The following is a 23,130-nucleotide window of genomic DNA, read 5'->3' on the forward strand; positions in this document are numbered from 1 at the left end:
GAGAGATCCCCCCCTAAAATCAATAAAAACCGTTCAACACCTCGACATTTAATTGTGAAGCTTGCAAATTCCAAAGATAAAGAGAAGATCCTTAAAGCAGCAAGAGACAAGAAATCCCTGACTTTTATGGGGAGGAGTATTAGGGTAACAGCAGACCTCTCCACAGAGACCTGGCAGGCCAGAAAGGGCTGGCAGGATATATTCAGGGTCCTAAATGAGAAGAACATGCAACCAAGAATACTTTATCCAGCAAGGCTCTCATTCAAAATGGAAGGAGAGATAAAGAGCTTCCAAGACAGGCAGCAACTGAAAGAATATGTGACCTCCAAACCAGCTCTGCAAGAAATTTTAAGGGGGCCTCTTAAAATTCCCCTTTAAGAAGAAGTTCAGTGGAACAGTCCACAAAAACAAAGACTGAATAGATATCATGATGACACTAAACTCATATCTCTCAATAGTAACTCTGAATGTGAACGGGCTTAATGACCCCATCAAAAGGCGCAGGGTTTCAGACTGGATAAAAAAGCAGGAGGCATCTATTTGCTGTCTACAAGAGACTCATTTTAGACAGAAGGACACCTACAGCCTGAAAATAAAAGGTTGGAGAACCATTTACCATTCGAATGGTCCTCAAAAGAAAGCAGGGGTAGCCATCCTTATATCAGATAAACTAAAATTTACCCCAAAGACTGTAGTGAGAGATGAAGAGGGACACTATATCATACTTAAAGGATCTATTCAACAAGAGGACTTAACAATCCTCAATATATATGCTCCGAATGTGGGAGCTGCCAAATATATAAATCAATTATTAACCAAAGTGAAGAAATACTTAGATAATAATACACTTATACTTGGTGACTTCAATCTAGCTCTTTCTATACTCGATAGGTCTTCTAAGCAAAACATCTCCAAAGAAACGAGAGCTTTAAATGATACACTGGACCAGATGGATTTCACAGATATCTACAGAACTTTACATCCAAACTCAACTGAATACACATTCTTCTCAAGCGCACATGGAACTTTCTCCAGAATAGACCACATATTGGGTCACAAATCGGGTCTGAACCGATACCAAAAGATTGGGATTGTCCCCTGCATATTCTCGGACCATAATGCCTTGAAATTAGAACTAAATCACAACAAGAAGTTTGGAAGGACCTCAAACACATGGAGGTTAAGGACCATCCTGCTAAAAGATAAAAGGGTCAACCAGGAAATTAAGGAAGAATTAAAAAGATTCATGGAAACTAATGAGAATGAAGATACAACCGTTCAAAATCTTTGGGATGCAGCAAAAGCAGTCCTAAGGGGGAAATACATCGCCATACAAGCATCCATTCAAAAACTGGAAAGAACTCAAATACAAAAGCTAACCTTACACATAAAGGAGCTAGAGAAAAAACAGCAAATAGATCCTACACCCAAGAGAAGAAGGGAGTTAATAAAGATTCGAGCAGAACTCAACGAAATCGAGACCAGAAGAACTGTGGAACAGATCAACAGAACCAGGAGTTGGTTCTTTGAAAGAATTAATAAGATAGATAAACCATTAGCCAGCCTTATTAAAAAGAAGAGAGAAAAGACTCAAATTAATAAAATCATGAAGGAGAAAGGAGAGATCACTACCAACACCAAGGAAATACAAACGATTTTAAAAACATATTATGAACAGCTATACGCCAATAAATTAGGCAATCTAGAAGAAATGGACGCATTCCTGGAAAGCCACAAACTACCAAAACTGGAACAGGAAGAAATAGAAAACCTGAACAGGCCAATAACCAGGGAGGAAATTGAAGCAGTCATCAAAAACCTCCCAAGACACAAGAGTCCAGGGCCAGATGGCTTCCCAGGAGAATTTTATCAAACGTTTAAAGAAGAAATCATACCTATTCTCCTAAAGCTGTTTGGAAAGATACAAAGAGATGGAGTACTTCCAAATTCGTTCTATGAAGCCAGCATCACCTTAATTCCAAAGCCAGACAAAGACCCCGCCAAAAAGGAGAATTACAGACCAATATCCCTGATGAACATGGATGCAAAAATTCTCAACAAGATACTGGCCAATAGGATCCAACAATACATTAAGAAAATTATTCACCATGACCAAGTAGGATTTATCCCTGGGACACAAGGCTGGTTCAACACCTGTAAAACAATCAATGTGATTCATCATATCAGCAAGAGAAAAACCAAGAACCATATGATCCTCTCATTGGATGCAGAGAAAGCATTTGACAAAATACAGCATCCATTCCTGATCAAAACTCTTCAGAGTGTAGGGATAGAGGGAACATTCCTCGACATCTTAAAAGCCATCTATGAAAAGCCCACAGCAAATATCATTCTCAATGGGGAAGCACTGGGAGCCTTTCCCCTAAGATCAGGAACAAGACAGGGATGTCCACTCTCACCACTGCTATTCAACATAGTACTGGAAGTCCTAGCCTCAGCAATCAGACAACAAAAAGACATTAAAGGCATTCAAATTGGCAAAGAAGAAGTCAAACTCTCCCTCTTCGCCGATGACATGATACTCTACATAGAAAACCCAAAAGTCTCCACCCCAAGATTGCTAGAACTCATACAGCAATTCGGTAGCGTGGCAGGATACAAAATCAATGCCCAGAAGTCAGTGGCATTTCTATACACAAACAATGAGACTGAAGAAAGAGAAATTAAGGAGTCAATCCCATTTACAATTGCACCCAAAAGCATAAGATACCTAGGAATAAACCTCACCAAAGATGTAAAGGATCTATACCCTCAAAACTATAGAACACTTCTGAAAGAAATTGAGGAAGACACAAAGAGATGGAAAAATATTCCATGCTCATGGATTGGCAGAATTAATATTGTGAAAATGTCAATGTTACCCAGGGCAATATACACGTTTAATCCAATCCCTATCAAAATACCATGGACTTTCTTCAGAGAGTTAGAACAAATTATTTTAAGATTTGTGTGGAATCAGAAAAGACCCCGAATAGCCAGGGGAATTTTAAAAAAGAAAACCATATCTGGGGGCATCACAATGCCAGATTTCAGGTTGTACTACAAAGCTGTGGTCATCAAGACAGTGTGGTACTGGCACAAAAACAGACACATAGATCAGTGGAACAGAATAGAGAATCCAGAAGTGGACCCTGAACTTTATGGGCAACTAATATTCGATAAAGGAGGAAAGACTATCCATTGGAAGAAAGACAGTCTCTTCAATAAATGGTGCTGGGAAAATTGGACATCCACATGCAGAAGAATGAAACTAGACCACTCTCTTTCACCATACACAAAGATAAACTCAAAATGGATGAAAGATCTAAATGTGAGACAAGATTCCATCAAAATCCTAGAGAAGAACACAGGCAACACCCTTTTTGAACTCGGCCATAGTAACTTCTTGCAAGATACATCCACGAAGGCAAAAGAAACAAAAGCAAAAATGAACTATTGGGTCTTCATCAAGATAAGAAGCTTTTGCACAGCAAAGGATACAGTCAACAAAACTCAAAGACAACCTACAGAATGGGAGAAGATATTTGCAAATGACATATCAGATAAAGGGCTAGTTTCCAAGATCTATAAAGAACTTATTAAACTCAACACCAAAGAAACAAACAATCCAATCATGAAATGGGCAAAAGACATGAACAGAAATCTCACAGAGGAAGACATAGACATGGCCAACATGCATATGAGAAAATGCTCTGCATCACTTGCCATCAGGGAAATACAAATCAAAACTACAATGAGATACTACCTCACACCAGTGAGAATGGGGAAAATTAACAAGACAGGAAACAACAAATGTTGGAGAGGATGCGGAGAAAAGGGAACCCTCTTACACTGTTGGTGGGAATGTGAACTGGTGCAGCCACTCTGGAAAACTGTGTGGAGGTTCCTCAAACAGTTAAAAATATACCTGCCCTACGACCCAGCAATTGCACTGTTGGGGATTTACCCCAAAGATACAAATGCAATGAAACGCCGGGACACCTGCACCCCGATGTTTCTAGCAGCAATGGCCACTATAGCCAAACTGTGGAAGGAGCCTCGGTGTCCAACGAAAGATGAATGGATAAAGAAGATGTGGTTTATGTATACAATGGAATATTACTCAGCTATTAGAAATGACAAATACCCACCATTTGCTTCAACGTGGATGGAACTGGAGGGTATTATGCTGAGTGAAGTAAGTCAGTCGGAGAAGGACAAACATTATATGTTCTCATTCATTTGGGGAATATAAATAATAGTGAAAGGGAAAATAAGGGAAGGGAGAAGAAATGGGTGGGAAATATCAGAAAGGGAGACAGAACGTAAAGACTGCTAACTCTGGGAAACGAACTAGGGGTGGTAGAAGGGGAGGAGGGCGGGGGGTGGGAGTGAATGGGTGACGGGCACTGGGTGTTATTCTGTATGTTAGTAAATTGAACACCAATAAAAAAATAAAAATAAAAAAAAAACAAAAAAAAAAACAAAAAAAAAATAAAACATGACTTCATCCTAAAAAAAAAAAAAAAAAAAAAAAAAAAGAAAAAAATGTAATTGTTGAAATTTTAAAGATTTTTATTTATTTATTTGAAAAAGATGAGAGAGAGAACTAACAGGGAGAGGGGCAGAGGGAGACGGCAAAGCAGGCTCCCCAGTGAACAGGGAGCCCGACCTGGGGATCCATCTCAGGACCCTGGGATCATGACCTGAACTGAACATATGCTTAAGCAACTGAGCCCCCAGGTGCCCCGTAATTGCTAAAATTTTAAAGAACTGCTACACAGAGGTTAGTTTTCTAGAAATTAGAATGAAAAGATAAAAAAAAAATGAAAAAAGAATATTTAAGAGTAAACCTGAAATGACAGCTCTGTGAGAGAAAAAAAAATGTATGACTTGCATAATAAAGATATTGCTTGAATAAAACAGAATAATTGTACATTCTAGGATGAATGTAAAAAACTATAAGAAAGGAAGAGTAATAACAGGTAGTATAGCACAGTGGTTCAGAGTTCAGACTGTAAAGACAGATTGTTACATTGAAATCTAAGATCAGCAACATACTAGCTGTGTGAACTTGGCCAAGTTACCTAATGCCTCAGTGCTTCAGGTTGCACATCTTAAAATAGGGGTCATGCTATTCTTACCTTAAAGGGTTTGGATGAGAATTAACTGAGTTAATATATGTAAAGAACTCAAAATAGTATCTAGTACATAGTAAGCTTTGAGTTAATTATATAATACTATAACAAAAATAGTATAAACCACTTGGCACTGAAGTGCCCTGCTTTTATAGAATTATAAAATTAGCTATTGTGTATTTATTTAACTAAAAATTGTGGTATAACTATATTGGGAAGTTGGAAGGGAAGTACTTGGTGATTTAAAACAGTCAAACTCTCATCTATAATAAGAGGAAGTAAATAATGTCTATAATCAATTATTTTAGAACAGCACATTGTGTAGTGAAAATGCCAATTCCCAGAAGAAATAAAGAATTACAATGCAGTTGCCTTTGGGGCATGGGGGTGGTGCTTGAAGATGTGGGGGAGGAAATGGTCTCTGACGCTCTGATTTCCTAACTATGTGCACTTGTTACTTTGAGATCCTTTTTAATTAAAGAATGAGAAAGGTTAATATATATAAATTGGTTGTCAGTGCCTGGCATATAAGAGTAGGCACTCAATATATTTTAGTTCGATTTTATTCATCTCAGTGATTCTACTACTGGGAATTCTTCCTATTTAAAGATACAATACCAAAAAAAATGAATGTGTTTATTTCTGGGCTATTTATAACAAATAACTGGCAATGACCCAAATTTTTAAACATATGGGAATATCTAAGCATTATGTAAAAATTTGGTGGAATGCTATAGGCCAAGAACATAAGTTTATTGTTTCAGATGGTTATTGACTGGCTAAAAGCTATACCTCACACACACACACACACACACACACACACACAGATTGAGAGAGAGAGAGAGAGAGAGAGAGAGAGAGAGAATGCACAAGTGCCCTGATGTGTTTAGACTAGGAAACATAAACCTGAGAAAACCAAGATGCCTGAAAAGAGGAGACAGAGATATGGCATATCTGAGATCAGCTTCCTCTGCCCCTAAAAAGTCTTTCATGGGGGGCTTACAGCTGCTTGGGTCACTATGGAAGGGGAAATTCTTCCAAAATTCCAAGAGTTTCTTTTTGAGGTCTGGTCTTTTATGCTTAGCATTCACATCACTATTCAGGAAGGAGGCATAGTAACAATCTATGCCATTAATAGCAAACACTCTAGGTACTTAGGAGCCCCTCCCTCGTCCTATAGTCCTGACTCAGCATTAGCCAAGTCACTGATTCACCTGGGATTTCCTCTCAGTAATCGTTCAGCTTCTAGCTTCAGAGGGCTCAGAAAACCCATTTATTAGCAGAGTATTGATGAAACAAGGTGACAACAATGAAAAAAATGGATGACAGAGTGCACCTGAGTCTCTTTCCAAACCTACACACAAGACCCACAGCTCTCAAAGATGCCATGAGCTGGACAAACCAGCTTCTCTGGATCTTTGTTTTCTCACCCAGGGAACGGAATAAATTCTTCCGGCTTCAGTGTGAGGTTCTGAGTATAAGATGAAATGATTTTGAGAAGTCAATAATCACGGGTTCTCATCTCAAGTAGGAGGAGCTTAACCAAGCTTGGCTAGATGTGACTTTCACAGGCTGTGACACTCACTCCTTAGAACTGTGCTTCTCAAAGTTTAGCATGCATCGGAATCTCTTGGAGGCCCTGCCAAAACCCGGATTGTTAGGCCCTACCCCCAAAGTTCCCGATTCAGTAGGTTAGGGGACAGAGCCCAAACATCTGCATCTCTAACAGACTCCCAGATGGTACTGCTGGTCCAGGATGCAGGCACAAACATTACCAAAACCAACTGGGATAAAGGTGGAGACTTTAAAGAGAGAAGAAAAAGGCAGGCGGAAAAAGTTCTCGAAGGGTCCCTCATCTGTCCTTTGTCCTGATGCCCAAGTCCTGATGCCAAGGTTCCTGAAGAACCTTGATTTGGCATCTTTACCAGTTCCGCCTCCTTCCCAAGCTCCCTTCCAAGGTTCTCCCACCGAACCAAACCTCCCTTGTCAACTTCCCGCATTGAAAGATGACAACCCGATCCCATCTGCCTGCATCCTACGTGCTGATGCAAGAGGCCACCTTTTTAGGTTCCAAGAAATTATGCATTCGTTATGGAGGAAATTAACACCTCAAAGCAAACTATAATTAGGAATTCTTCAATTCAGTTTATGCTTTTTCAATTAGGCACTCTATAATTTTAATCATGGGAGCATTAACATGTTTCTGTAATTTATATACCTGTGGTATAATTAAGCCTGGGAAACACATTGCTCTAAACCTGAATAGAAGGGATTGTTTCCCTTCACACTTGCAGTATTACAAGTCCCTAATGCAGAGAGGATGCCAGTTTCAGAGGAGTCATTTCTGAGTTGCAGAGGCCAATGAGAGAACTCCTGGCTTCGGAAACGCGAAGGTGGTTGTAGACCATGTGATGCCTTTGAACATCTGGCTCATGTGTAGACATCTGCATCCCCAAGCTTCAACTCCTATTGTGACTTTCAAAACATTCCCGCCACTAGAAACTGCTTCGGACAACTATTCTTGGAAACCAATTTCAATTAGCAGGAACAGGGTGTCCTGGCAGGGGAGACGTTATCAGAGAGCCGTGGGAAGCAGATGGCTTGGAATTGAAGAAAGTGAACAATAGGCTAAAACTTAGCCTGGAGTGGGACCAAGCTCCTTTTTGTACATTGATTCCTCTTCCCACTTCTCTAATTCTGCTCCTTGCTCATAATTTCTGCTCTGCCTTTTAGCTACAAAGCAGGGCCCGGATCCTGTGTGCAAGGTAGTTCTCTTGGGATTCTGAGCAGTTCTGCAAATTCAAGGAATTCAGAGGCACACTGAAAAGTTTTTGTGCTTATTCAGACTGAACCTTTGAACTTTCTGAAGGTTAAAAACCTTCATTTTTTTTTCCTCCTCTTCCTGCTCTCCCCACAATAGCAAATTCAGATTTGCTGAGTGCAGTAAAAGGAAAAAGAACATAATCAAAACTGGCCCGGGGGGACAATGCATACAGATTCCAACCCAGCTGAGTGACGCGCCCATATTGCTGCAGCATTTTGGCACTCAATATATTTTGTCTGATCTAAGAAAATATGGAACTTTTTATAGAGTGAAAGTTGGAAATGGATTTGTTTCTCCCAGGCTGCTCTAGCCTTCCACAAAAGAATACAGATTTGTTCAGATCCTGACACTCCGTCTCACCAAACATCCATCTTCTACCTAAGGCCCCATGGCTGTGTCGGAGTGATATATTCAGATGTGCTATCAGCATGTAACAACACAACATGAATTATTTCACATGCCAATCATTGTCCTCATCGTAGGAAAACAGGGGTGTGTTTTTGGCCCCCATATGGACCTTACTTAGAACGGTAAGCTGGCGGAGGTCCTAGTTCGGCTCTTATGAGCTAAAATTGATTCTCTTCACACTGAAACGTACACCAAAAGAGATGCAAGTTTCAAAACCCGTAAAGCCAACAGGGGCAACTCCATAGTAAAATGCAAAACAATTGCTTCCCCACGTTGTGAGAACAAGCAAGCATCGACACCACAGAAGAGAATACTTGGTTCCCTGTACAGGTTCCTTTCTCCGTATAGGAGTCTACCTGTAAGCTGCCCCCAGTTGGTATTTAAGTTGTGGTTCAAGACCCACATGATCACCATCTGGGAGCTGGTACAAATACAGATTCATTTTCAGGTTGTCCCTGGGGATGTGAACAATCTACATATTTACTAGCTCTCTAGGTGATTCTAATAACCACTGGGATTGATAACCCTGAAGGTTTTTTTTTTTTTTTTTTTTGTTATTTTTTTTTTTAATTTTTATTTATTTATGATAGTCACAGAGAGAGAGAGAGAGAGGCAGAGACATAGGCAGAGGGAGAAGCAGGCTCCATGCACCGGCAGCCTGACGTGGGATTCGATCCCGGGTCTCCAGGATCGCGCCCTGGGCCAAAGGCAGGCGCCAAACCACTGCGCCACCCAGGGATCCCGACCCTGAAGGTTAAATCATTTCCCAGATGCTACCCCCAGCAAGGTTGATGCAGTGGGGTTTGGGAAGCCTAGTTCAGTAGGTCAGGGTCTCAGCAGCAAGTCAGTCCAGTCATAAGTTCCACTCTGGCTTTTGAGACTTAGATTTTATGCCTGTGTCTAAGCCCCCATTAATAGTCCCTTTGAAATGCTTACATTAATAGTCCCTTTGAAACCATACATGGGCCTTGACCTTTCTCTAGCAGCCCTCTGAGGGTCTAGAACAAGGCAGTAAAATAAAATTCTCTGTGATGATTGGAATGCTGTTTAATATGGTAGCCACTTGCCATGTGTGGCCACTGTACTTGAAATGTGGACAGTATAATTAATGGACTGAAGTTCGAATTTAATTTCATTCTAATTTAAATTTAAATAGCCCTCCGGTAGTCCCGGCTTCTGTATTGGATAGTGTAGGTCTAAAGTCTTGCCTTTGCTCTCCTTCTTGCATTACTGGAGCTGCTACCTCTGCCCTGGATATGAATACTTATTTTATACATGTATGATCTTGACAAATTGCTCAGTGAGCCTGCACCCAAGGAGAAATGCACCAGTGAAACAGCAAACTGCAAGTAGTTGTAGCCAGTCAAGAAAAGGGTGGACTGCATCGTGCAAGGTGTAAATACAAATTTCTTCCACCTTGTGGTGGAATTTCTTCCACCTTTAAGTTGTTCTTGTCCTACCAAAAAGCCAGGATGCTCAAAATCACCTCTCTCACTGCCACTGAGAGGGGGCAACTCTTTGAGCAGCTGCAGGCAGCTGGAACAAGCATTGTGCAGAATGCTTTTTGGATGAGAGCAAACCTCCTTGGATTCTAACATGGCACAGATCCATGCACTAGCTCAGAAGAACATCAATAGATCAGGCTATAGAAATGCACTTGATGGAGGCTGACTTCAAAGTCTGACCTTTGGGTGGCTGCAGACAGAGAGACTGGGAACCATCCGTTATCAGCTGTGCAAGATCTGAGACAAAGCAGTGATGCAAACTGTCACGGGGCCCAGAACATGGTGAGAAATGGAAGTCAGTAGAAAAAAAAGCTGGAGCAGAAGTGAAACCCAGGAGAAGGCACCTTGCAGAATCACTGCTGCTCTTGCAAAGGGTTTCACCACTTCCCCAGGGACAGGAGGATTCGCATTATAAGAATTACGTCTACTCAGACAGCCTGCCCATCCTTAGTTTGGCCTCTTTGGTCCTTGAAATACTTGGCTTCAGTGATCCTCACCTTGAATCCATTGCCATCCATCCACTACTACTGCCAACACAATGACACCTGGAGCCATGTTATCCCAGCGGAACAGGGCTCCGTTACTAAAACCTCATCTACTCTCTGAAAGCCACTTCCTATCTGTCCAGCTTCTCCTGGCCTTGTATTTTCTGTGCAGATTCCTCAACACCCTGGGGGTCACCTGGCCCTCAAAATCTCTGTTATCTGCACTTCGACCTCCATGGACTTCTTAAAATCAAGTCTGGACCATATGGCCCATTTTTAAGCAGTTCTGCTGACATCATCATCTTCCTTTTCCCAATGCCCTGGATTAAGGTACGTGTCTTTCTTCCTTTCTACTCTCAGAGCCACTGGGAGCTCTCAGAGAAAACTGAACCACAAAATTCCAACCATCTCTTATTTAAAAAACTATTCTTCCTTCGGCTTTCATGCTTTAATTCTGCCCTGGTTTTTCTTCTACATCTTTGGCCAGCCCTTCTCCATCTCCTGCGTGGCTCCTTGATGGAGCTTCACAGACCCGTCTTGTTCTTCATCTCTTCTCATAGATACTCCCTCCCTGGATAAGGTCATCTGCTCCTCCCAAGCTTCAAAATACCACTTGAATGTTAATGGTTCTCAAATCTAAAACCCCCTGCTCTCCTGCCTCTCTAGCCCTCCAGCCTTCTGGAATTTAAATAGTCCCTGTGGTAGGAGGTGAACATGACAACCACATTCTCTTTTCCCTCATGCCACTGACAGTCTGTTCCCATCTCTCCAGATGGCAGACGGTCCAAAATAGAACACTCTTTCATTCTTCATGTTCCAGCAACTGCTCCTCCTGCTCCATTTAAAATATTCTTTCTGAAACACCTGTTTCTCCTGCTTGGTTTGAGCCTCAGGAATGAAATCCAGAATCCATCAACACCAGAACCAATTCTTGGTAAGGTGGGTTGTTTAGGGGCCAATAAAGGGAAGCCTGCAACACAATTAGGGTGAGCTGAAATGAATGGGAAGCCACCTGTGTTACTGGGGGCCCGCCCTTCCTCCCTTTGGTTTTCTTGTGTGGTCTTTCCAATTGTGGCTTTGTGCCATACTCACCATATGGACCCTGTTTCTTTGGGTAGTTTCACTGGTGTTGACATGTCCCTTTAATCAGTTACATGTGCCCTTAGTCACCATATTTAGAGTATGGGACAGCCCCATTGGGAAGAACTCTGCAGTAGTATTTATCCCACTATGTCTTATTTCTGGTTGTTTCTTTTTGTATCTGGCTCCTCATCTTCCCTAGTCTGGTGTGATGAAATCCTGGCATGCGGATAGACTTGGCAACAAATGGTATTACTTTCAGAGCTAAATCTTCTTGCGGTCTATGTGGGAGAGCCTCTTGCCCATCCCTCCACTAAAGTGGAGCACTCTTCATCTTCAGGACCCAGCAAAGGAGGCCCAGGGAGCTGAGGAACTAGGTAAAATAAATGATGTTTCGAGAAAGGCTATCCAAGTATAATTGCCGCTTCCCATCTCTCCCGATGTGGACAGGGATTCAGGAAACATTCAGGCTGTCCTATGCTAATAAATCCCTGAAAATTTTCAGTTCTCTTTCCTAATTGGATACCATCATGTGTTCATATCAGAATCAGATGGTAATGATGACAATTTTGCTCATCGCAGCTCCAAGGGACCAGCAAAAGCCTTCTGTGATTATTCCGTGTGCTCCTCATCTGGGCTCCACAGTTATTAAATGAATACTGGAAGAAATCTGGCAATTTTTCCTTATCTTTCCAACGAAGTATCTTCTTTCTTTAGAATTTGACTGGATCTCCAATTTGTACTGTAGCTAGTCACCTCACATTTCAAAGTCATAGTCTTAACTACTTGCACCTGTCAAATGCAAAGGGCTCGGGGTTTCTCATCAGGGAGTAAAGAGAACTTGCAGTGGATGTTATAGGCCACTTGCCATATCCCTCGGTCTCCATGTACTCAGCCTGTCATACTCCTGGGCCCTCCAAGCTGGAGCTGCCCCACCGTATACTAGGCCTGAAACGTCCCACGAATGCGGGTCATAAATCCTAGCTGACTCTGGAGGAGGTCCTCAGAGGTTCCCAGCACTCGCCTAGACCACATATCAAATCCCAGCCCTATTCCCTCCCAGCTGATTCCTAAACTCCCACTAGGTAACCAGGCCACATTCACCACTGCTGGTCTCTCCTGGATAATGTGTCCTTGCAGACTCTTCCTGGCCTCAGTTTTCCTTGGCTGAGAGAATGGCACCATCCTCCAACTCACTAATAAGCCAGAACCTGGGAGTCACCAGGACGTTTTTTTTCCTTATCCCACCACCTGCCTGCCCCTTAGAGAAGTCTTCAACAAAGCTGCTGCCCATTTTCCCTGTTCAAGGCCCCTTTCCATAGCCACAGCTCGGCCTTGGATGGCCATCCCTTCTTATCTGGATAGCAACATCTTCTGGCCGTTTCCCATCCAGCCTCATTAGTTGCAACCTGCCCTTGCACTTTCTGCCCACTGCTGTCCTCCTGGCCTCCTTTTTGTTTTTCTAACCTCATCTCCTGACTCTCCAGCTAAGTCTGATCCCCTCTTAGGTGAAACAGTGAAACAGAAAAGGAAGAAAAAAACACGAAGATGTACATTGTCGAACTGGTGCCCATTGTGGACAACCAGGGCTCAATCCTAATGGAGATGTGTGAGGAACCATGTGGCATGCCCTCAGCATGGCCCATCCAGAGGGCAGGAGGCCGGGCATGACATCTTGTGTGTTTCTGAGCTGTATCTCTGCTCACACCCTCTGAGGTCCTTGGGGCTTTGGAGAAAGCTCTGAAGCAAAGAGGAAAAAAGGGATTTCAGCTAGCATTGAGGAGGGGGTCCCGTAATTCTGCCTGGAACCAGCCAGCTCCACCACAGCTGAAATCAGAGGTGGGGTGGTGAAGTAGCAACGACCCAATCAACAATCAGCGGCAACTGTGACAGCCTGTGTTGTCAGTTAGAGTCTGTGACACCATTTGTACGGAGCTCTCTCTGCCATTAGGATGTCTGCCCACAGGCCTGTTTGCTCATTTCTGGATCTCTAGTGCCTTAGCACAATGTCTGGCACGTGGCTGTTTGCTCAAATTCAAATTAGGTATTTACTGACTTAATTGACGAACTGTGAATGGATAAACCTGACTCATCTCCTGGGCTGGGTCTCACCTCTTCTGCTTGGTTTGGATTTCAGGTACCCAGTCAGTCCCCCCATATTTATAAGGTCTCACGGGAGCTCACGTGGGTTCCCTAGGCCCCTTCCTGAGGATGCTTTGGATCTGCTCTCCTTCCATTTCACAGCATATAGTAGCCTCTCCCCCAAGTCCGGGGCCCTGCCCTTTGACCTCGATTTGCTGGCCTCTAGGCAACTGAGATGCCCTAGCCCTGTCTGCTTGATTTAGAGTTTCTGAAATGTGCCAAAGTCTGAGAATCTGTTTTGAAGGGATATTGTTTTGAAGATTTCATGACACTCTTGGAGATGATGGCGCATGCCCTAATGTGTCACACTCTTGCCAGCATGCTGCACATGTATCTTCCATGGTGGCTGAGCAGAAAATGATGAACAGGGATCAGCTTACAGCAGGGCTCAGAGAACCACCTTTCTCACGGCTATGTGGGCAGGGAGCTGTTCTATCTCAACAGCTGGGCCAACCCCAGGAGCAAGTTGAATAACTACCAGTTGTACTTTTACACACTGTACCTTATTTGACCTTCTAAACAATCTGTGTACGCATATTCCCATTTTCCCAACAAGCAACTCTAAGGCCAGAAAAACGAAGTGACTGGTCCAAGGTCACCCGGTGAACCAACTGGGTAAAGCTGGATCTGATTCCAGAAGCTTTGCTGTACCAGTGTAGTCAACTGGGAAGGGAGCTATGGTAGGAGGAGCCCAGGAGGTCACAGACTGATAGAGATGGACACTACAAGTCCCTGATGGGGGAGTGGTCAGGGCAGAGTGGGAACCCCGAGAGGAGCCAATGCATCCTGCTGCAGAGTGGGGAATGGCCCAGATATGGCAGGTTGGAACTGGACAGGGACAGCATGATTTGCTCCACACAGAGAATGGCCAGGCAAGGGCTTGACTGCTTAGCGGAGAACAAGGAGCCGGGTAGTGCCTGCCACATGTTCCCCACACCTATCAGGACAAAGTCCAGACCCACTGTGAAGATTCCTTACCTGGCCCCAACATGACCTGTTCCTCTGCCTTCCCCTCCTCTCTGCCCGAGTGCGCCACGGTTCCCGCTGCCACGTGAACACACCTTGTACCTCCTCTGCTTTGGCTCCCACGTATGCTGCTTCTCCCTCCTTCACTAGGCAAACTCCCCTCAGTTGGCAGGCCTCAGATCAGGCAACGCTGCCTCTGAGAAGTCCTCTTTGCATATGAGCCCATCAGGCTTCTGATGGATGCCTCTGTACTGACCTCTCAGAGAAACCTCTGAGCCTTTTTTTTTGTTTTCTTTCTCTGATTATCTTCCTGATAGAACTACATTATCCAAAATGGTAGCCATTAGCCTTGAAAGATCTTCAGATTAAGTTTTTTAAAAATTAAAAATTAAAAAAAAAATCAGTCATACTGGTCCTATTTCAAGTGCTCAACAGCCACAGGTGGTTGGGGGTGATGACTGGACAGCACAGACACATGACACACTTCCATTGCTACAGGAGGCTTTGGGCAGTGCTTTTACCAATTGGGAGGCACCAGAAGGCAGGATCTGTGAAGTGCATCTCCAGTCCCCGTACCTGAGATTTACCAGGTGTGCAAAGCAGACGTGCTGAGTCACTTACTTATCTGTATTTCTTAGTACCTACTAAGTACCAGCCACTGTCCCAGGGAAAGGGGATCGATCAGTGTCAAGCCTCAGGATTGCTGGAGCTCACAGTCTAGCGAGGAATGGGCAAGAAACAGAACCAGAGAAGACAGACCGGCAGGTACATGACACAAAGAAAGAACGATGAGGGAAATCCCCCGGGCCCTGCTGAGTAGACATCAGTAAAAGGGGGCAGAGTGAGAGGGGATAAAACCAGAAACGGAGGTCACAGCCAGATTCTGTTGGGCCCCGAGTCCCACACTAAGAAGCTTGAACCTCACGTGGTGGAAAGCCAGCGATCCACCTAAGAATGTTAAGGACCACTCCAGCAGGTCAGCGGGGGATGGACTAGAGGAAGAGCCACTGATGGCGGGCCAACCAGCAAGGCCACCGTAGCAGGTTGGGGGTGTGGGGGACGCAGGGCAGAGGGGCAGAGGAAAGAGCTAATTCCAAAGCTGATTCTGGAGCGAGGCAGACAGGTCCCTGGGACTGGCAGGAGAGGGAAGGAGAGCAGGGGGACAGAAGGACCCCCCAAAGAAGCCAGCGGCGGATCTCGGGGGAGGGTTTGCTACAGAATCTGGGGCTCTGCTTCAGCAACTGCATTATGGGTGATAAATTCATGGCCAAGTTACTTTCTTATGAAGGTTACCACAGATACATCAGTGTGACAGGTGGGGCGTGGGGGAAGAAGGTTTGGCGGGTTCGAGTTGGAGCTGAATATTAGATTCTAGTCACTATTTGATTGATCTTTTAAGCAATTCTGGGATTCTGACACTTAAAAACCAATAAATCTTTGAAGGCCTGGGGAAAGCAATGCAAAAGCAATAAATCTCCATTGCGGAGTATTAGAAAAATAGGCCACGCTTCCGAGGTGGTTTGGATGGAGGGATGGGGGTGCGGGAGCAATCAGCCCTTCTACCCCTCGCCTCCTGGCAAGCTCAGTCCTACCAGGTGGAGTCAGGCCCCTGGGGCTTCCCAGGGACATCGAGCTGCAGAGCAGGGGCTGGGGTCTGGCTGCACTGCTGGGGCTGGAACACAGAAAGACAGAGAAAGCTGCAGGGGTGGGGCCTACAGCCAACACTCAGGGGTGAGGCCGCTGGAGAGCCTTGCTCTGAGACGTGCTGGGCACACAGGTTACAGGCTAGGCCTCTACAGTCCTGGGCCGGAGCTCCCCCGCCCCACCCGTGAAGTCATCCTGCCTGCACCGAATTCCCTAGTTAACGGATGCTCACTGTACAACAGCCCCCCAGCAAAAGGTTACTTGACATCCTTGGGCAGAGGGAACACAGAACCTCCTGAGGGAGCAATGAACTCAGAAGCAGGAAGCGGGGTCCTCACACGGGCTTCTATGGAGAGCCAGCCCCATGCTCTGGGGCCAATCACCTAGCATCTTAGGCTTCAGCTCCCCGCTATGGAGGGTGGATAGTGGATATGGAGACGGTACTTCCCACCCATCTGACTCACTGGGCAAGTGAAGGTCACATGATACAACAGAATTAAAGGAGCTATCAACCAGACAATATGATTCCAGGCATCCGTGATCCAATCCATCCAGTGAGCTCGTTGTGTGCTATGGTTAGAGAATCTTCATTATCATCTCAACACCCCTGTTTCTCCGACCTGCGGGACCCCTCACTGGCCTGATTGCCCATCTCTCTGGCCAGTCCAGTTCTCTCCATCAATACACTGTCCCCACAGGCTTCATATTATCTCCTTTTGCCAGTTTCAGCACTGTGTCTGTTTAGCTGCGCCATGCCCCACGTCCCTCCCCATTCACATGCACACTTACTGGACAGTAAGCCTCAAGAGGACAGGTGTGCATCTACCTTGTTTCTTGCTCTATCCCCATTGCTTAGCTCAGTTCCAGGGACATAGCAAGAGCTCAATAAATATATGTTGAATGACCTACTGGTCAACTACCTCCTCGATGGGCATCCTAGTGCCTAGAGTTCAAGGTGAAACAGGGTTAAAGTAACTGAAATCTTCTTTGATATTGCCACTGCTGTCATTGCCATTGACCTGGAAGTCATGTAGGCTGGCACTGGTTAGCCTCCCTCCCTTCTTGGCAAATGCCCAAGCAACGGTCTGAAAATAATTCCAGAAACTGAGCGTGTACCCACTCTCAGTGATCCAGAGCCTTAGGAAGAAAAGCAGCCAGACATTTCTAGACACCAAGCATTGCCCCTTTGAGCGGTGACATTTAATTTTTTTCCAGTGGAAATGTCACTAAAATATGTCACGCACAACTTTCTCCTTGGGAGGTAGTGTGAAATAAGTGCTGGCTTAGGGTCAGCTGAACTGAGTTTAAATCATGCCTGCACCACTTGCTTGTTTCATGGCCTGGGTCAACTTACTTGGCTTCTATTTATCTCAGTTTCCATATCTGCAAAATGGGGAGACTATTACTGCAATGTTGTGAGGATATAGAGAGTTTACGTATGGGGGCAGGCACGTAGCAAAGGCTTACTGGAAACTAGTAGCCTCTTTTGATTTGAAGACACAGAACCTAATGGTACATTTTTAGTTGAACCAGGACAACTAATGAACATCCATGGCTGTGAGGGGCTGCAGGGGATACAGCAGGTTCACCTCCCTATTTAGAGAGTCCCTGTGCCTGTTTTGTAGACTCGCTCTGTGTTCTTGCTCCATGCTCACTGTCAGTTCTCGCTGCTACTGGGGGCATTTCCACTTCCACCTCCTGATTTTTTTTTTTTTTTTAATTTTTTTTTTTTTATTTATTTATGATAGTCACAGAGAGAGAAAGAGAGAGAGGCAGAGACATAGGCAGAGGGAGAAGCAGGCTCCATGCACCGGAAGCCCGATGTGGGATTCGATCCCAGGTCTCCAGGATCGCGCCCTGGGCCAAAGGCAGGCGCTAAACCGCTGCGCCACCCAGGGATCCCTCCACCTCCTGATTGACTGTGGTCTTAGGATGTAATGAGCTTATAAAACAGATGGGATCCCTGGGTGGCGCAGCGGTTTGGCGCCTGCCTTTGGCCCAGGGCGCGATCCTGGAGACCTAGGATCGAATCCCACGTCAGGCTCCCGGTGCATGGAGCCTGCTTCTCCCTCTGCCTGTGTCTCTGCCTCCCTCTCTCTCTGTGACTATCATAAATAAATAAAAATTAAAAAAAAAAAAAAGATGTGAAAATCAAGAGCATGCAGGCTCAGAGGGAAAGTGTAAGGGGCCTCTCTTTGGGGGAGCTGGAAAAGCTTCCCCAGGGACGTTGGTTTGGGCTCCTCACAGGAACCCTCTGCTGGTCTCTGGATTTGGACAGGCCTGGATGTAAGCCCCAGCTCCTCACTTACTGGGTCTGTGTCCATGAACTTTAGTTTCCTCATTTCTAAACAGGTCTATAATAATACTAATAGGTTAGTCAAGGTTAAATTCTTGGAACATAACAGTTGCCCAATAAAACATGATGATAATTACTCCCATCTGTGTTCAGCTGGGCTTGATGAGTTTTCAGAGGTTCACAGATATTATATAATCTGATTCATCTTGAGCATGGGACCCTGAATCCTCTGTAGGAAAACTAACTTTATCCTGCCACTGGACAAGACCAAGATTACTTATTTCTCAGTATAATTTTTTTCTTATAAGAAGTTTTTTCTGAAATTTTGTGCTGGAATGAAGTCAGGGGCTCCTAAGTTAAAAACTGCCAAAAAAAAAAAAACAAAAAAAAACTGCCAGCATCCACATGAAAGAGTGTGGAAGTGAATATTTCCCAGGCAAGTTTTTCTGTAGCTAGCAACTTGACTGAAATTTCATTAGAGATTTTGGGCCAGTGACTTTAGGTCACTCCCAGAGCCCTGACTCTCAGAAACTGCGAGATAATAAAGAACTGTTTTTTAATATGCAAAAAACAAACAAACAAACAAAAAAACAACAACAAAGCTCTTCCTTCCCAACCATGGAATTAGGGCCTCGAAAAGCTGTGGAAATTTGACACCGTGAGCAACACCATGACCCTATAGTGAGGGTAGATTTTCAAAAACTTGTTTTGAAGAGAACCTCCTAAGTGCCACGGAGAAGAAGCAAAGCTAAGGAAGGAACTAACTCTTGAAGGTCTGGCTCGCTTTGGGCACTTCCATATTTTATTCCACCTCTGTGAAACAGTTACCATCTGTGCTTTCTAGACAGGAAAACTGAGGGCCAGGTAGATTAAGTATCTTGCCCAAAGTCAGTGTTATAGCAGGATCTGAATCCAGGTCTGCTATCACCAAAGTCACATCCTCTATCACCCCACACAGCAGCCAGCAGTCAGCAGCAAGCCAGACTGAATCTGCACCTGCCGGGAGCCTCACAGTGGAGGCCAGCTGATGAGGTCCCCATGCTGATCTGCAGGCCTGTGGTAATGAAAGGGGACATGTGGGTCTCCAATATAAAGGTCACAGGCCTTCGGTCAGATCTGGCCTGTGCAATGGTGAGAAAGATGTTCCTTTTTTCTGGGCTAGACTTTTATCATCTGAGAAGCTATCTAAGATTTTAAAATAGTGACCAATGCTGCTGTATGAGAGGTTAAAAGCTGAGAAAGGGAGAGAGGCATTGTGGCCTAAATGAAGCACATGATTTGGCACCCAGAAGACCTGCACTTAAGTTCAGCTTTCCTACTTAACTTCTGCGTGCTCTGGGGCATTTCTGAGCCTCGGCATCCTAACTTGATTTCATCCACGTGAAAACGAGGATAATCACTTACAGTATATATACAGAGAATGAAATCCGTGTATCAGAAATAAGCAAAGGACAATGTTGCATGAGAGTAACAGGAAGAAAAGCAGTCAGTCATGTGATAGATGCCACCATCTATCTGCTCTGGAAGACTGTTCTGGAATAACCTTTGTGAATGTAAGGCAAAGGAGCACCTTTTCGTCAGATGCTCCACAAACACTACACAAACCTGCTGCAAGGCCTGACTCAGAGTAGAACACTGTTTGAAATCTTTAGAATACATGGCAACTTCCAAATTGTTTGCAGTTGATCCTGTCTCCTACAGTTTCTAGGTAGAGCTGGACCCCAGGTTGGAAAACCAATAACTAGACCATATCCATAGCCTCCATCTGGCTGGTCTTCTAGTCTCCAGTATCATAGAAGTGACATTGCATATGGCTCCACAGTGGCTCCCCATGGCCCTGCAAACAAGCTGGAACTTCTCAAATATGGCCCCCATTGTCACCCCACCACTCCTGCCTTGACGTTTATGCTAAAGCAAAATCCAGTGTCTTGGATGAACTCTCTCCTTCATGTCTTGGTCATGCTGGACCCCCTCTTAATACTTTGGCAAAATCTTATATAAAATTTAAGATATAGCTGGGTGTCACCTGAGAAGGTCAGCTGGGAACGTCTTCCCTCAGCTCTCATAACGGCCTATGTGTATCTCCATAAGCATGCACCGTATTGTGATTATGTTTCCACATTTCTTGCTTCCCAACTCAAGTTTGATGTTCTTTGCTTAGAAGACGACTTATTCACAGCTAGTTTACTACTACTGTCTCCCAAGCTGCTAAACAGTGCCTGGCCCTAAGTGAGTGCCCAATAAACATTTGTTGAAGGAATGAATGAATACATGAATCATTTTGATCCCTTGCGAACCACCGATACCTGGCCTATAACATACTCAATGCACGCTTGTTGAACTGAGCTGAGCCAAATTTTTAAGTGGGCTCCTCCTGGAGCCCAGAGTGGGGCTTGAGCTCATGACCTTGGGATCAAGACATCAGCTGAGATCAAGCATCAGATGCTCAATCAACCGAGCCCCCCAGGCGCCCCTGAACTGAGCCAATCTGAAAGCTGCAGCCGTGGTGCCTAGTGTAATTGTTTAGAAGTGATGCCCCCTTCTTGGCAGCCATGACCCCATGGACTTGTACTGGGTCAGTTTAGCTACTGAGCTGCTTTTACTGCCTGGGCTGTAAACATGTTCCAGAACTCCAATAGCCTCTTGTGGTAGTCACCAGTGTGACTCTGCAAGTCCTCCTAAGGCTCTCTAGCACTCTAAGGCCTTAAACTGGACCAGCCCAGAGGTCCTGCCCCACTCCCATTATCTCTGAGTAGGGCTGTTTGTAGAATTCAGTGAGTCTGTTCATCTCTCTGTTAATGGCAGTCAGACATGGAAGGGTGATCTTGCCAGGAGATCCTGTTTCCAGGCCTCCAACCCCACTAAACAAACTAATTATAGGTGTATTCCAGAAAGTTCTCTTCCAGCACTCCTCACATGCCCATTAGCATATTCCCTCTGAACCAGTCCTAACTCCTCATTGTTGGGGGAGAGGCTCTTGGCTCAGTTGTCACTGCCACCCCTGAAATGAGTTTGGGTCTGCTGACCCTTGTCTTCCAGAAGCTCACTTCTGGCCAGTCTTGCTCATGAGCACTGCATGGTGCAGAGAAGGAAAGCCCCGAAGTCCAAGAGAAGCACCCTCCTCACCTGACAGGGGCTCCTCGTGACTGAGCAGGTTTCAGCATCACCGTGATGGTCGTGTCCGTTTCATTCAGGGGGGTGTCTGTGTCATATTCTGGCATCGATGGAGCTGGACAGACAGCAGAGAAAGAAGGGCATTCAGCACAGATCCCAAACCCAGCTCACCACCTTCCCTTGCTGCCATCCCAAAAGATACCCAGGATGACCAGAAGGAGGACATGTGGGAAAGGGTTGGGTGAGAGTCACAAGGCATCCCAGGCTTTCAGCAGAGCATCCTCTCCTTCCAACCTGCCCGTGGGTCCCTTCCAGACAAGAGTATGGGAAAAGACAGCAATGAGGTGGCCAGCAACCCTCAGGAGTCAAAAAGTTCCACATCAAATAAACAGATAAATTCAGGAAGTCTAAGTACTTAACAAAGAGGGAAAGCAGAGTCGACCTTGTTAAACACATTTGAAATGCAAATTACAGTGGTGATGAACTAGTTCCTCTTATCTTTCCTCTCTCTTTTTTTTTTTTCATAAGACCCTCCCTCCTCTCATCCCCAACTGAAAGGAGTAGATGAAATCTAATCCCTTGGGAAGGCGATCTAGCCACTTGTATTTAGAGCTATTAAAACTCACATCTCTTATAATTCACTATTTCAATTTCTGGAATTTAATCCTAAAGTCATAATCCGAACCAAGGAATTAAACTTTATTCTGCAACATGTTTATTGAAGCGTTATGTTATAAAAACATGGAAGCACCAAATATATCCAACCACAGGGGAATGTTTACTTAAATTACGTCCATCCACTTGACGGAACATTATCATGAAAGCAATGTACCAACATGGAAAACGCTTATGGTATAAAGATAAGTGAAAACATTAAGCTGCACAAATCACTGTGGGTATTTATATAAAATATGTATGTATGCAGGCCAGAATTGCATAGGTATTCTCAAAAAAATGTAAATTGTAAAATGGGATCTGAGATAATTCTGTGTTGATGTTGCCTAGTGGTGGAGGGGCCCTGCCGGGGATGGCAGGTGAAATCTCAGGCCTCCATGGCTTTGTACTAGTCCGTCCTTCCCCTCCATGGCTTTGTACTAGGCCGTCCTTCCTTCCTTCCTTCCTTCCTTCCTTCCTTCCTTCCTTCCTTCCTTCCTTCCTTCCTTCCTTCCTTCTTCCTTCCTTCCTTCCTTCCTTCTTTCCTTCTCAGACATTTCATGAGAACCTGTGCTGTGCCCTGGACTGCCAAAAGAAATATTCCTGAAAAGAAGAAATCACATTTTTATAAACCAATTTGTATGAGAAAAAAAATGTACTATTTAATGCAATTGTGTGGTAAATTATTTGGTGAATCACTTAGCGTTCCCACTGGTCTAGTCTAATTAGTATGGTTTTTACATTTTAGGAAGTTCATGGATTCGGTTTCTTCACAGGACTACAATGCTAACACGCTAAGGACTGCATTGTCCTAATTGCTCCAATACCACGAGGTGACAGCAGGCTCTGCCCTTTTTTTTGCTCTCAGGAAAAT

General features: G+C 44.5%; 1 protein-coding gene across 13 annotated transcripts in view; it reads right to left on the reverse strand.

The window, feature by feature from the left end:
• Positions 1-23,130, reverse strand: part of PTPRT (protein tyrosine phosphatase receptor type T) — a 1,044,320-nt gene that overhangs the window by 282,358 nt on the left and 738,832 nt on the right. For all 13 annotated transcript variants that reach the window (XM_035705859.2, XM_049100205.1, XM_049100203.1 and 10 more), the window contains exon 11: positions 21,615-21,717. In XM_035705859.2, the coding sequence (XP_035561752.2) occupies positions 21,615-21,717 (103 nt within the window). The remainder of the gene's footprint in view (positions 1-21,614; positions 21,718-23,130) is intronic.

The sequence above is a fragment of the Canis lupus genome, chromosome 24 (assembly GCF_003254725.2).
Source record: "Canis lupus dingo isolate Sandy chromosome 24, ASM325472v2, whole genome shotgun sequence".
NCBI classification, from domain to species: Eukaryota; Metazoa; Chordata; class Mammalia; order Carnivora; family Canidae; genus Canis; species Canis lupus.